The sequence below is a fragment of the Emys orbicularis genome, chromosome 11 (genome assembly GCF_028017835.1).
Source record: "Emys orbicularis isolate rEmyOrb1 chromosome 11, rEmyOrb1.hap1, whole genome shotgun sequence".
Taxonomy (NCBI): Eukaryota; Metazoa; Chordata; order Testudines; family Emydidae; genus Emys; species Emys orbicularis.
The window spans coordinates 58497022-58512449 of NC_088693.1; the positions used below are offsets into that span (position 1 = coordinate 58497022).

The 15428-nt window shown below is 41.7% G+C and overlaps 1 protein-coding gene across 2 annotated transcripts; it reads right to left on the reverse strand.

Annotated features, from left to right (window-relative positions):
• Positions 1-500: 500 nt before the first annotated feature.
• Positions 501-10912, reverse strand: CLK1 (CDC like kinase 1). 2 transcript variants are annotated; one of them, XM_065413310.1, is made up of 13 exons: positions 10806-10912; positions 8731-8888; positions 8264-8492; positions 6995-7085; positions 6513-6579; positions 5279-5395; positions 3707-3873; positions 3534-3628; positions 3315-3444; positions 2787-2869; positions 1409-1488; positions 900-990; positions 501-815 (listed from the first exon to the last, which is right to left on the reverse strand). In XM_065413310.1, exons 2-13 carry the CDS (start codon positions 8886-8888, stop codon positions 669-671), a joined length of 1455 nt encoding a protein of 484 aa, XP_065269382.1. In that variant the 5' UTR covers positions 10806-10912; the 3' UTR covers positions 501-668. The 2 variants fall into 2 exon arrangements, with proteins under 2 accessions (XP_065269382.1, XP_065269383.1); XM_065413311.1 differs by lacking the exons at positions 6995-7085; positions 8731-8888; positions 10806-10912 and having other exon boundaries at positions 8264-8284.
• Positions 10913-15428: the final 4516 nt, after the last annotated feature.

Sequence of the window (15428 nt, forward strand, 5' to 3'; positions counted from 1 at the left end):
CTTAGGTTTTTTTTTTTTTGCCAAAACCAAGCTGGCTTGTACTGTAGTGTAAACCTTGTTTTACAAAAATTCTTTCAACCCTGAATCTTCAGATATTGCACTCTAAAACCTAAGTCTAGCTTCACCCTCTAAAATAAAATGTTACAGTACAGCTTCCTCAGCATAATGGTGAAGCTAGATTAAAATACATCTAGCACCTCACGTAAACTAGTTTGTCTACCTCACCTGCTCATATTATTGTCCCAGCTTCTGTTGACTCAAGTTTCTGATTTTTTGTAACTTCTAAATCACAAGTCTTCCTTGCTCTTGCACAAAGACTGAGAATAGACAAAGCATCAGTCTAAGGGTTCATCACCATACACGTGGTAAAACTACTGGCTTTCTATTCAATAGACTTCATCTACACAGGAAAGGTGCTAGTTTAAGGTTTTAGTGTATTCAAACTCAAAGTACTTTTACATAGAGAAAACATAGGCAGTCAAGAACCACTTCTGCTGCATAGAAGCCATTTCAAGAAACTTTATTGAAATAAACTTATTTGAACACTTAAGAAACATGGTCATGATACAAAATGACATTTACAAAGTTAACTGTACAAAATAAATATACTTGTTTTGTTGACTGACACAGTCTATAATCTGCGCTGGAGAACTATATAAGTATAGATTTTACTTATTTTCCTGCTTTAGAGCAGAAAAGAAAGGGTGGGTCAAGGCCTCCTGAAGAGTGATTCTTTTGGCTGGGTCATACTCCAACATTTTTTGAATGAGGTCAAACAGATTCTCATGGTCCAAATCTTGACAAAGCATGAACTCCTGGGAGGGGAGGGGAGGAAAAGTCAGTTGAGAAACTTGACTTCTTCCCACAAAGAAAAATTGTTAACTCTTATCAACTCTTACCTTAAGTGGTTTACAACGTCTTGAAACATATCTACCTGCAGAACTATGTTCATCCCAGTCCAATTGGTTATGGTGGAAATACTTGCGCTTCCTGTAGATTAAGAATTGTTTGAAGCAATCACAAACCAATGTTCTGGAACAGTAATACAACCATAAACTCACAAAAGGATTAGTTGACTTTATAGATGCCTAAGAGGCTAGACATACATAAGTAATTACTAGTTGCAAACTACAGGTAAGTTGTGTTTTTTTGGGGGGGATTAGTTCAAGTCAGTATTACAAGGTCCTAAGGTATCTATGCCCCTCAGACACTTGTATGCATTTTCCCCAATCCCAGTAAAGCCAAACATTACTGTTCTCTGCTTTAAGCCATAACTGGATATCTAGATTAACCAATACATGAACTGGAACTTCAGATGAAATAAATCTACCTGATTTTAAACCAAGTCAAACAATTATAAAGCAAAACATATTACAGAGAGGAGAAAGATTTGAGTATAATTAATTACCTGGTTTTCTCTATCATGTGAATTGGTAAAGGCCCCAGTATTCTCTCCATCATTGCCAAATGCTCTTTACTATCATGTGTCTAAAGAAAGAGTAAAAGTGTTTAGCTTATTACCATCCCCATTTAAAAGTTTATTCACCAAGAGATGCTAGGGTGTTTTTCCTCCCAAGTTAACAGCAGAAAAAACATTTAGTATATTAACCCACACATACAATTGTAAAGTTTTCTGATTCCTATTTTGACAACTGTACATCCTGGGTTTTCACTGATCAGAAGCTTATTTGTAGGTGTTAACTTCCACAAATCATTTACAGCTAAATGTTATCACAAAACTAAGCAACACTTCCCTCACATTGGCAGATTAAGTTCAAAAATACCAGTATCAGACTTCAGTACTAGAATTTGAGATAGGGGTGGGCTGTTTTAATAGAGTTGGTCACAAAGTTTAATGGAAGCTATATGTTTTCATCTAGACTTACAAACATTCAGAGTCCCACCCATCTCTGATATTAAAACATTTTCAAGCAAGGCTAAAGTATTAAAGCTTTATTTTTAAAAGCTACCTTCTCTCCCATAACATCTTGTTCCTACTACAAGCAAATCCAGGAGACTGGCCTTTTTGGGGACATTTCTAAACACATTTCATTTTAAACAGAACTTCAGCATAGTTTGCTACAAAATCATTAAAATAAAGCTCACAGTTGAAATAGATGCATTGCTCCTTGGCAGGGCCTCAGTAAAGTTTTATACCTGCTAAGACTTTAAGCAGTGTACCTAAACTATTGCAAGGGAAATAGAACTAGGGGAAGGCTAGCTCAGTGGTTTGAGTATTGGCCTGCTAAACCCAGGGTTGTGAGTTCAATCCTTGAGGGCCCATTTACAGATCTGGGGCAAAATTCTGCTTAGGGATAGCTCCTGCTTTGAGCAGGGACTTGGACTAGATGACCTCCTGAGGACCCTTCCAACCCTGATATTCTATGAACTCAGACTGGAAATTGAAAATGAGTAAAACAGTTCATGGCCCCTTTAGTTTTAAAGCTACATATTTTAGTTACTGATTTAGGATCTTGAATCTATTTGCTGAAGACAACTTTTCTGATCTGTAAGTGACATACAATGAGAACAAGCTAGTTTTTGGGATTTTTTTTAAGTAGCAAAATATTTACTGCTATGTATCAATAACCATGTCGGTGGCATACTATAATGTGCCTACATAGGCAGGGAGAAGCTTCACAGTGAACAGGGGTCATATCTGTTATTTCTCTTCTTCATGTTCCCATTACAAAACAAAAGGACAAATCGTTTCTGACCATCAGAATGTCTATAGAAAAATATTTCCCCCCATTCTCTCCATATAAAGAATTTTCATAGTTACCTACCGGAAATACTGTGAATCCAAGGTAATACTCTATGAGAATACAGCCTATGCTCCAAACATCACAAGGTTGTGACCATCCCAGGGCTGTCAAAAATAAGAAATGTGCAAGGTTCATACCCAAGAGCAATACCCATTTTAAGTGATATTAAGCAGTTAAATCTACTCCCAAATGGTGATGTAGACAGATTAATAAATTAAACAACTTTATATCCATTATACTATGATGGCAACTGAAAATAGAGTTCTCTTTCTAGCAAGTAAATGGCCTGCGGAATAGAAATCCAGTGTAAGTTAATTAACATTTTGGCAATCATACTGTAAACACCACCAGCTCTAGAAAAAGCAAAGTAACTTGGTTTGAAAATGCAAACTGACTTCAAAAAAATGCTGCATATCAGAATCACTATTTAAGGTAATAATGTGACAAAAAGATGCTTCAGAATTAATAAGCACTGCAGATGAGCAGAAATTAAAGTATAATACTATTTCTAAATAAGCTGGTTTGAAGTTTAAAAAAGTGTTTTCTGACCTAAAATAACTTCTGGAGCTCTGTAATGTCTTGTAGACACCAGAGTACTGTGATGTTCGTCGTCATATGTTGCACTTCCAAAGTCCACAAGTTTGATGTCTGGATTTTTTAGTGTGCGTTCATCACGTTTCTAAAATGAAATATACAGCATTAAATGTACGAACAGAATAAGCCCGAAAAATATGTTGTAGCGAGAACAATTTGAAACTATAGATTTACCAGTTTGGGGTTATACTCTTCTACATAGTCAGACTTCACAAATAAAATATTTTCAGGCTTCAGATCTGTATGAGTCAATTTGTTCAAGTGTAAAACTGCAAGAGAAAATGAAAGTTATCAAACTATTTAAAGAATAGTAATTTCAACAACTGAAAAATATTAAACATACTTACAGTTTACAGATTTGCAAATCTGATATGCCATCTTCCTAATGTGGTCAAGCCGAAAAGGCAAAAAACTATTCTCTTTGATAAAGTCATAGGTACTAAGTCCCAGTAGTTCAAAAACAATGCAAACATGACCATGATGTTCAAACCATTCCAACATCTGTACACAGCGACTGTAAACAAAAAAACATAGTAAAATGTACTGTAATAGACATACAGCAGATATGCAAGTGTTATGAATGCTGATACTGTGTTCATAAATGGCTGTATTTGACCTGAACAGTGAGTATGCAGTTATAATCCCAGTATATAGTAAGATTTTCCTGTATGAATGTATTGTTCTAGCTTAACTGGGAGCTAGAAGAACTAAAGAGAAGGCAACACAACAATTCCAGATAAGCAACCTCCCAGCTAACATCAGGGACAACCACAAGCCAACTGCACACTTCTAAGCTCCAGTTCAAAGTGACATAGCCCAGTGGTTCTCAACCAGGGGTCTGGGTCCTCCTGGGGGGCTGCAAGTGAGTGAGAACAGAACTCCAGGGGCTAAGCCGGGGTGGGCAAATTTTGTGGCCCAAGAGCCACATCTGGGAATAGAAATTGTATGGCAGGCCATGAATGGTCACAAAATTGGGGTTGGGGTGCAGGAGTGGGATCAGGGCTGGGGCAGAGGGTTGGGACACGGGGGGAGGCTCAAGGGTGCAGGCTCTGGGCAGTGCTTACCTTAAGCAGCTCCCAGAAGAAGCGGCATGTCCCTTCTCCGTCTCCTACATGGCAGCGCGGCCAGGTGACTCTGCACACTGCCCTGTCCGCAGGTACCGCCCCTGCAGCTCCCACTGGCCAATGGGAGCTGAGGGGGGCAGCATGCAGAGTGGAGCCCCCTGGCTGCCCCTACACATAGGAGCTGGAGGGGGGGGGGGGGCCATGCCGCTGCTTCCAGGAGCCGTGTGAAGTGGCCCCGAGCTGCAGCGGGGAAAGCCCCAGTCTCCACTCCCCAGTGGGAGTCAGAGGGCTGGATTAAAATGGCTGGCGGGCCGTAGTTTGCCCACCCCTGGTCTAAGCATTAAAAAAACAGATCCGCTGAGGCAATCATGGTTAGTACTGGGGGGCTGCTACGAAAGACCTGGTCTGAGTCTGTGAGAATCATGTGATTCCACTCTGAGCCAGATGGTGCTTGCTACAGGACAGGGAGGGGGATCAGAAGGGGTCTCAGAGGTGCATTTCACCCAGCAACTGTAAACTAGTCAGTAGAGTTTACACAAAATAGAAATAATTTTGTAGAGGACCGGAAGTATACATGATTAAATAGCAAGTAAAAACATGGTCCCCTACACACTGAAGGGTTTAAAATCTAGTTTAATAATGAGAGGACACTGGGGAAGATAATAAGCATGGAAGACAAAGGAAGGAATTACAAGAATAAGGTTACTGGATTATTTAGGCAGTACAGTGTCAATGTTAGTATGTAATATTAAAATTACAATTATGGTTTAAAGAAAGTCAGGAATTTTAGAAAGGAGTCAAAGGAATGAAGAAATCCTAAAACCAAAATATTTTCCATTCTAATTCTATACTTACAATGTGTTCTTGGGATCTGATGCATTTAAATGCTCCAATACCTGTATTTCTGAACGAGCTGCTTCACAATATCTATCAACATTTTTTACTATTTTCACTGCTACGTGTCTACCTTCCCTGTAAAATAAAGTTTTTGAATCGTTATAGACAACTGCAGAACTATAATTATAGCATAGCATACCATAACACCCCCCATAAGTTTCCTTCACTGCAGAATTCAACTGCAAAACTCCCAGTTAACTAGCAAATGATCATCACAAATAACGTTTTTAAAAATAGTGCTTTTCATCCTTAAAACTAAATTCATGTTAAGTTTCATACATTCAGACACAAAAAACTTATCAATTTTTCCCCACTGCTTATTTTCATTGTAATGTGTTAAATATGCCCAATCATAAATTATGTTGCACCTGTGTTAGTTTGAGAAGTTTGATTTTATCCTACCACTTTATTTTTATAGTTTTTGTTATGTACTAAAATAAAGTCATGTGGGTTCAACATGATAGCAAGTTACAGACTATATACAGGTCTCTCTCTGTCCCCATGTTAGTGTTGGATAAAAGTTTGATATACTAAGATGTGATGTCTGTCAGCCATCTTAAAACTTGGGATAGTCAGACATTGGATTTACAGTTCTTTTCAATGTCATAAGTGGGTAAAAAATTACATTCTGAAGTGAGATATTTGCAAATGAATTATGTAACCATTAAGACTGTAGACTGGATTCCACAATAATCACAGATACAAACAGGTACTATTGCCTGTCAATTATGCAGTCCATTAATTGGATGCAAATTTATGTATTCTTGATTTAGCAAGTGCTTATTATATACAGGTAATCCAAATATTAAATCGGACTGCACCTTCATAAACAGTAACCTTGCAACTGTGTGATAGAGTAAACTTTTAAATCATGCTATTTATTGTTCTGTAGATAGGAGAGACACTCAGATATGCACATGAGCAACTCTCAATGACTCAAAATGGAAGTCATGTACAGACAGCTGTAGCATAATTTGATCCTCTAACTGGTGACGGTTGAACTGTAGTTTCCCTGTATCAGTGCCATTATATATAAATAGAAAAGCAATTAGTATAAAGACAGTCAAGAAATAACTAACCTGAAAACAACAAATTTAAAGGGCCAAATAAAATTTGAATACATATTTACTACAAATGCGAAACCATTTTGTAAACTAGGCGAAAGTTACATTTATAAGAAAAAATGACTTACGCCTTGTGATCTATGCACTCCACAACTTTTCCAAAAGCACCTTCGCCCAGAGTAGCAATAATTTCATCTAAAAGAGAAACAAAATCTCAATCAAAGAAGCAGTGATAGTCTAATTAGTTATTCACAAAACTAAATTCAATCAATGCAGATTAATCTAGGCTGTGCCTCTATAAAAGTGTAACTAAACATCTCTAAGCTAGAATATTTATTCTATTGAACTCATCAAAACAGTTATAGCTATGTCATTCCAAATTTCATTAACTTCATTTACTATTTTGGAAAATGAGTATCAATGTTTAATTTCTAGAGAAAAAGAAAAACAATCCCCCCACAAAATAAAAAAAAATAATAAAAAAATAAAATGAAATTAAAAAAAAAACAAAAAACAAGAAAGAAAGAAAAGACTTCCAAAGCCCGACATCTTATTCTAAAAGAAATTATTCTATCTGAAAAGTTAATAAATTTTGAAAAATATTCTATACATCTTGCACTTAGTACGTCTCCACTCTGACAGATCAGGTGACCCTCCTCATCATCCTCTACACTCCTGGATCTTTTCCTTCGGTGACTCTTCTGGAAACGGCATGTGGGCGGCACCAAGATCGTCCAGCCAATCAATAAACCCGAGTGAATTCAGGGCAGAATACGAAATTCATTCAGCGGGGAGATATTCAGGCATTCAGATACGCGCCAGGCCACAAACGGTTGGCAGGAGCAATTTCAAATTCAGTCCCCAGAAATTCACAGGGCACATAGTTTATGTTACAGGAGAAAAACATGGCAAGGAACAGATTTTCAGATAAGATACTCAAAGTGGCAACAAAAAATTACAACACAATTGTTTTTTTCTTTTTAAAAAATGGTTCACTTGAAGCACTGAAATTTATTTTAGGATTGCAGTGTCCTTATTTGCAAGTCTAATGCTGTAAAACAGCAGGATTTATTATTTACTGGTCTATATAAAATAGCCTTGTGGCCAAATTAGAATACCCAAGTTAAACAAATCTCAGTTTAAAGTATTCATCAGAATTAAACATTCTTCTGAGTAATATTTCAGAAGAAATAAAAAAGTCACAAAAAGATAAATCTACTCCAGGCTTCTTCAGTTAAAAAGAGTTATCATAAAAGTATAAACCATATTGTCTTCAACTGTTCTGTCAATTAAAGTTATGCATAACTACATTAAGAGATCAGACAGCATGCCCTGCCAGTGGATAGACAGCATGCATGTCGGATACTCAAAACCATACTGCACTTGTTTATCTGACATTTTGTTAATTAACAGTTGCAAAAAAAAGACTGCACATATAAGTCTCTTCTTGTTATTTCAAAGACATTAAAGTTACTAAGTTTAACAAAAGCAAATTTAAGTAATAGCTTGTACATAAATGGTTAAATGGTTTGGATTTTGAGCAAGATGGAAATATGTACCTTACATGACATATGAAGACTTGCATTTTAAGATACATGAGGGGCAATACCTATGTTTCAGGTAATTATTAAATAAAGGTAATTAATCAGTGGTTATTATTCATCAGTGGAATTCTATCTGATAAACAATTATACGTTCTAGGGTTTAGTGAGTATATCTGTGTGATATAGAAACTTCTCATCCAAGGGGAAAAAAATAGTAATCTATTGTGAATATTAGCAATAAGACCTTCCCGAACTCGCACACTTGACTGCTACTGCTCAGATGAGAAGTTATTTTCCTAAAATAAAATAATCAAAAGTTTAAAAATTACTCATACCATTTGCGAATGATGATGTGAGGCACTGTGATATGTCTTGTGTTTTCTTTTATAACTACTCCTCCCACTATGGCCTGAAGACTTGCTACTGTGGTTGTGATAACCATTTTCATGATCTTTGTGATGGTGCCCATTTTCATACACTTGACTGTAATCACTTCTATATTCTTCAATGTAACGCCGGTCATGATGATCTCTTTCATTTATGGACCTGGCTTCCGAATGCTGACTAGAAATAAAAAACAAATGAATTTAATTGACATCAATTTATGTCAAGTGGAACCATCAAGACAATTCTAATTGGAAGGCTTCACTCTTGAAATATCTGCAAAATACTGCATCAAGAAAATACTAACAAAACAAGTTAACAGATGATCTGCTTATACACTTACTGAAATTTAAACTTAACAGTTCTTAAAACAAAGGATTAGCAGTTTACCACGATTAAAAATCCAAAATGTATTTACCTATCAGAAACTTTGGAGTGATTATGTTTGCAGCGCTTGTTCTCCCGTGCACTGCTGTGTGATCTCTTCTTTCTCTTATGGCTGCTGCTGCACTTTCTGGAATCCCAACTTTCCTTTTCATCCCAATCAGGATACTCGGTTCGTTTGGAATGCCGCATCTGTCAGAGACAAGCCAATTCCCCCTTTAAATTACATCCCAAATAGTGTTACAATTTACCAATACAATGTAATATAAATAGCACACTGATCTAAACTGCTAACAGAGATTAAAATAGTTCGTTTTCCCAGTGAACTTCATGGTTTTGTAGAAATATTTTTGCTCCACCCCCTAAATGTGTTTTTTGTCTAAAAAAAAAAAAATCAAGACATCTATATAGAGACATGGACCAACCTCTTATAGGAAATTCTATCAACTCAAATATTCTTACTCTAGCAGGGACCACTCATTCTTCAAATTCCACCCCCATTAAATCAATTTTTGAGCAAAAAGTGTTTACCTCAACATCCAGCCAACATGCTTTTAAAAGCTAGGAACGTACTTCGTGTATTTTTTAACAGATTAAAATTTTTTATTAAAGCTAATATTAAAAAAATTATATAATACGCAGGTTAAGAAATGAGTGTTTGTACATCTGGGTATAGTGCCTAGATTATCCACAAATACAAAGTTTGTTTTAAAAGTCATAATATACATTAGTACATAATTAGCAATAACCCAAATTTAGGTGAATACATTTAACAATATGGTTAGTTTAGATATCAGAATCCAAATACACTGGTACATCACTCATGAAAAGTTATACAGAGAGCTAGTTGATTGTGGAAAGCAAATACAGCAATGAGTGAAGATTGTCCCTAAGTAATTAAGAACTTAGGGTAGGTTGTACATTTAGAAAATACAATCCATGAGGAAAGTATTACAAACCTTCCTCCTCCTATTACACCTACCAGAAGTTCTCAAGCCTCTACCAAAATACACTGTGAACTGCTTAAATGTACTCAGTCTGATTAATTTATTGCAAAGAGGGAAGAGTAGGAAATGAAAAAAAAAAATCACTCAAAGCTTCTCTCCTAGCCCACCCTTCAGCCATAAACCAATTCAAGTTCCTAACACACACTCCTGCCACACAAATAAAATAAATACGAACCTGACACCTTGTATCCCCATTTAGAGATTTTGCAGTGCCTGCAACGCTAGCAATCCTGCTGCCCTTGTACTTTCAGGTGCTCTCTAATGTATTAGTCGGACGAGTCAGGGGAGGGAAAACAACATTCCCGTTCACTCTCGACTGGGGACCTTCAGCTAATCCTTCCCATGGGCTTTCTTACTGAGACCCCCCGTAACTCCCCACGAACGAGGCCGGAGCAGGCCGAGCTGGTCACGGCGGTCACCTCGCTACACGTGTTAAGCCTCTTCCAGTCACTACTGCCCCAAGGGGTTTGCAGCCCATCGTCCCTGCCCTGCAGCCCCCCCCAGCCAGCCCCGAATACCAGGGGCAACTGCTGCGCCCCCCGAGCGCCGCCACGTCCCTCCTTGGCTGGGGAGGCAGCCGAGGCAGCCCAGCCCCGTCATGGGGTGGGAGGACGAGCCTGAGCCGGGTCTCTCACTCGCGACCCAAAGCCCTTGGGGCGAGGCAGGGACATGCCCTGGCCCCGCGAGGCCGCGGCCGGCGCCTCTCCCCACGGGACCAGCCGCAGCCATTTTCTCGCCGTCCGGCGCAGACAGACAGAACATGGCGGCGGCGGGGGCGGGTGGCTCATACCCGGATTTAACGGCCGCCACAGCCCCAGCGGAGCCTTCACGGGGTAGGGCGGCTGCATGGGCCGGAATCAGGGTCAAACCCACAGGGAACAAGCAGCCCCCGCCCCAGCCGCGCAGGGGCAGATGACGGCGACATTCTCACGTCTGCCGAGGTGGGGGCAATACCCCGGGCTTCAAGCAGGGGCCGGGGCGGCGATATCTGTCCGTCCCCCGCTAGATTGGGGCAGGAAACGACACCCCCAGCACAGACACACGCGGGCGGGGGACAGCGCCCCCCAACTCCCCTCTACCCCACCGCCAACCAGCGACTCACCGCTCCGGCGGGTGCCGCTGCTACCTCAGGGGTCTGCTGGTGCTGAGCCTCCGAGTCCGCCCTACACACACAAAATGGTGCCGCCGACTGCTAGAACCTTCTGGAGTAGGGAAGCGCGTCACACAGGGGGGCGCATGCGCGGGCCCGTTCGGCGGCTCTGCGGGGAGGGAGCGAGAGGGGCGCGCGCGCCCGCAAGTCGCGGAGAAAAGCGCGTCCTCGTGCCTGTTTGTACTTGCGCGGTGCGCTTAGTGACGTCAGGGAGTGGTGCTGCAGGGGGAGGCTCTCGGTTTCTATGGCTGCCCCGCCACATGGCCGATGTCTTTCTCAGGCAGGCTCTGCCAGTGGCTCCAGGGAACACCTCCAGAGAGGGGGCAGGGGCTAGTGGGCCGGCCGGGATAATGGGGTTCAGTCCCTCCTTAGCCCCCCGCCGAGGAGTTAACAGGCCCCTTCACCGACTGGGGATGAACTACTTACGTGTGAAGTACTTGTGCTAAACAGTGCGTCCCGCCTTGTATTTAGCTGTCACCCTGGGCATGGCTACACGGCAGTGAAAGACCTGTGGCTGGCCAGGTCAGCTGATTTTGGGTTGTGGGGCTATAAAATTGCAGTGTATGTGTTCAGGCTCAGGCTGGACCCCAGCTGCTCTGGACTCCTGCGGGGAGGGAGTAATGGTGTCTCAGAGCGTGGCTCCAGTCCAATCCCGAATACCTACACTGCTGATTTTAGCCCCATGGCCCGACCCTTGTAAGCCCAAGTCAGCTCTGTAACTAGGTGCTAGGGGCCTTTTATTGCAATGTAGACATACTCTGAAAACCTTTCCCAGAAGACCTGAAGAAGAGCTCTGTGTAGCTCAAAAGCTTGTCTCTCTCACCAACAGAAGTTGGTCCAATAAAAGATATTACCTCACCCACCTTGTCTTTCTAATATCCTAGGACCAACGTGGCTACATCATCACTGCAAACAACTTTTGAAAAGATACAGAGGCAATGCAGTGTTGTTGTAGCAGCAACAACACTGCAAACAATGTGCTTTTAAGGATATATAGGTGACTATGTCTTGGTTTGAAATGAAGCTTGTGATACTGGATTTGAACATTATATGTTTTTTAGTTTTACTGTAGCTCTGGGTAGCCATGATGCACTGCACTTCTCATGTTAATAGTGTCTGGCACCGTAGGAAAATTTTCATCCTTCTGTCCTGCTGGCAGTGTGGCAGGCAAACATGCAATCCCTTGCTTTCATCTGCTCCTGCTGTTGCCATTGGTTACTAGGGACAGAGGTAGAAGATACAAGTAGGGTTGCTATTTGCCAACTTTCTAATCACACAAAACTCAACACCCCTGTCCTACCCCATCTCTGAGGCCCCACACAAGCCCCACCCCTTCTCAGAAGACCACGCCCACCACTCCCTCCATCACTTACTCTTCCGCACCCTCACTCACTTTCAGTGGGCTGGTGCAGGGGGTTGAGGTGTGGGAGGGGGTATGGGCTCTGGGGTAGGGCCAGGGATGAGGGGTTTGGGGTGTGGGACGGGACTCTGGGCTGGGGCAGGTGTGTGTGGGGGGGGTGAGGGCTCCAGCTGGGGGTGGGACTGGGGATGAGGGGTTTGGGATACAGGAGGGGACTGTGGGCTGGGCCGGGGAGATGAGGAGTTTGCAGTGCGGGAGGTGGCTCTGGGCTGGGATAGGGGGTTGGGGTGCGGGGTCCCAGCGATGCTTACCGCAGCGCCGGGGAAGCGGCCGCCAGGTCCCTGCAGCCTCTAGGCACATGGGCAGCCAGGCAGCTCTGCACGGTGTGCGCTGCCTTTGCACCCGCAGACCCCACCCCCCGCAGCTCCCATTGGTCACGGTTCCCAATCAATGGGAGCTGCGGAGCTGGTATTCAGGGTGGGGGCAGCGTGTGGAGCCTCCCAGTCCCTGGCCAACCCAGCGCCTAGGGGCCGCAGGGACCTGGAAGCGGCTTCCAGGAGCAGTGCGGAGCCAGGGCAGGTAGGGAGCCTGTCTTAGCCCCGGGCCCCTGCTGCACCATCGACTGGACTTTTAACAGCCCACTCGGCGGGGCTGACGGGAGCCGCCGGGGTCCCTTTTCGATCGGGCATTCCAGTCAAAAACCGGATGCCTGGCAACCCTAGATACAAGCAATGCAGAGCAAATATAACTCAGGCATTGAGCTGTGAAAAGGAATGAGGAATATATGGCAACATCAATAAGCTAATAAGCAGAATCAGAAGCTCCAGGAAGTGAGAAAGCAACCACCATAGGGCAGACACAACACAATTTCACTGTACAGCCTCCCCATCTCACAAGTTTGACCCAATAAACTGTTTTTCTTCTGTAGATAAATATAGCTTTACTATCCAGTGCAACTAGGGATTTGTTATTCCATTAGCATTAAAGCATTAATTTGCAGATGGACTTGGTTCATTGACAGTGGGCCCAATTCAACCCTGGTGTAAACTGTATTGAATTTAAGTGGGTGCAGCTCTATTGAATCAGGGCTGAATTTGGTCCATTAATTTTATTGCAGGAATTTATACCAACTCCACTGCCGCACCCTGTGTTGGAATATTTAAATGGCATGCCTCAAAGATAATGATTGTAAGCAGCTTTGCTGTACTATCAAACAAGAGAACTGAAATGCTGAATCTTTCACCATTTCCATTTGGGATATTGACTTTAATCAATTAGTCTATATAAACAAATAATTTAATGTCAGTTACACCCCTACTTTGTTTTCTGGTGTTTTGAAACAGTCTAAATTCTAACTGTTATTGCTAACCCCTTACATGAGAGACTGACCACATCAAGGTAAATCTCCATTAGAAACTCCTGTCAGCCTGCACCCCATTGAGATTCAGCACTGAAAAGCAGCTCTAAAGCAGCATGAGTATCTAAACACATTTGACCACACTACCTCCTTTCCAACCTGCAAATGGGCCGGTGTTAAGCCTCTGATACTTTCTCACACATCAAATGTATTGTCTGTTCTTAGGGACAAAATAATAATACTTTGATACATAGGGAATGCATTTGATTTATGGGTCTCAATGCTTTACAACTCAACCTGTATTATCCCCATTTTACTGAGAGGGATACAGATGCATGGGAATTGAGTGATCTGCCTAAGGTTACAGAGCAAGTCCGTCACAGGGTTGGGAATAGAACTCAGATCTCTTGAATCCCAATTTCCCAAATTAACCATTAGTGAATACTCTCTTCATATTCAAAGCACTCCACAAACATTAATTAATCCTAAAACTAATTTCCACAATGGAAACAGGCATCAGAGCAGATTTTACATAACTCAAAGAATCACTCATCAGTATATCTGGCTCAGTGCTGGGTCCCAACTGAGCAAAGACTGAAGGGTACCAAATTAAGTGTGATTCTTTTTGGGATTCTGGCAAGTGGGAACTGAGGATAGTATCAGCAAGTTTATTTCACTTTCAAGCAGGGGCTTAGGAGGGGAAAGAGAAGGGGCACAAAAGCATTTTAAGGCTGCATTCTTTACAAATGGAAGCTCCTGGGCTTCACTTGTCAGAGGGTTCCTTTCGCTCATCATCATATTGCATTGCCCTAGGTCACTTTAGCTCTTATCCCACAACACACTGATTTCTACTAGGCCCATCTCCCCTCTGCCCCTATTACTTGTGGAATAACAGGAGGAAAAGGAAGTTAGTGAATGCATGGTCATCTAGTATTCTTGAACAGTAGCTGTGCACAGACATGAACATTTATACTACCTGTGTGACAGAATGTACCTGTGTCCACACCCCACATCCTGTTGTACTAATCTTTGCACAAAGCATACCTTGTATAGAATCATTTAAGAACTCATAATTTCCTGGTCATTATCATCCTGATAAAATGTGTGGCAACACTGCATGTGAAGTCATGAGATTCCACTGTAATGTGTTATTAATTCATGTTCCAAACTGAGGTTGGCAAACAGGTCTGTCTCAAACAAAAGAATGTGTGCTCTGCTTAATTTGCATTTAAGCAGTAAACAGAGTCATCAAACAGGAAGGGGAAAAAAGGGCACTCAAACAGGTGAGGAAAAAGTAGCAACGAACATCCTGCCCTATAGATTCTTTGTCTCCTGAATCTCATCTGGAAATGTTTTTCAAGAGGGGGACTGACACTATAAAAAGGAAGGACGAACACCCTAAGATATCCCCTCTCTCTCTCTCTCTGCCCATCAATTCACAGCACCCAAAGGAATAAAGGAAGTAGACATTGGACTGGAAAAGGAGTCCTGACCTAAGAAGTTTGGTCAGTAAGACTCCTGAAAACATGTGGTAAGAAATTTTGCTTTAATCGGATATAGTGTGTTCAGGTAGGCACCAGTGGCGTTTTAACTTTATTTCCTTGTAACCATTTCTGACTTTTATGCCTCGTTACTTGTACTCACTTAAAATCTCTCTGTGTAGTTAATAAATTTGTTTTATCTAATCCAGTGTGTGTAAACTGAAGTGTCTGGGAAACTCCATTTGGGATAGCAAGTTATGTGCATATTAGTTCTGTTAAAAGCAAATAATGGACTTTTTATAAACTTGCATTGTCCAGGACAAGCCTGGACAATATAGGACATACATTTCGCACGGGGGAGGAATCTAAGACTTGGA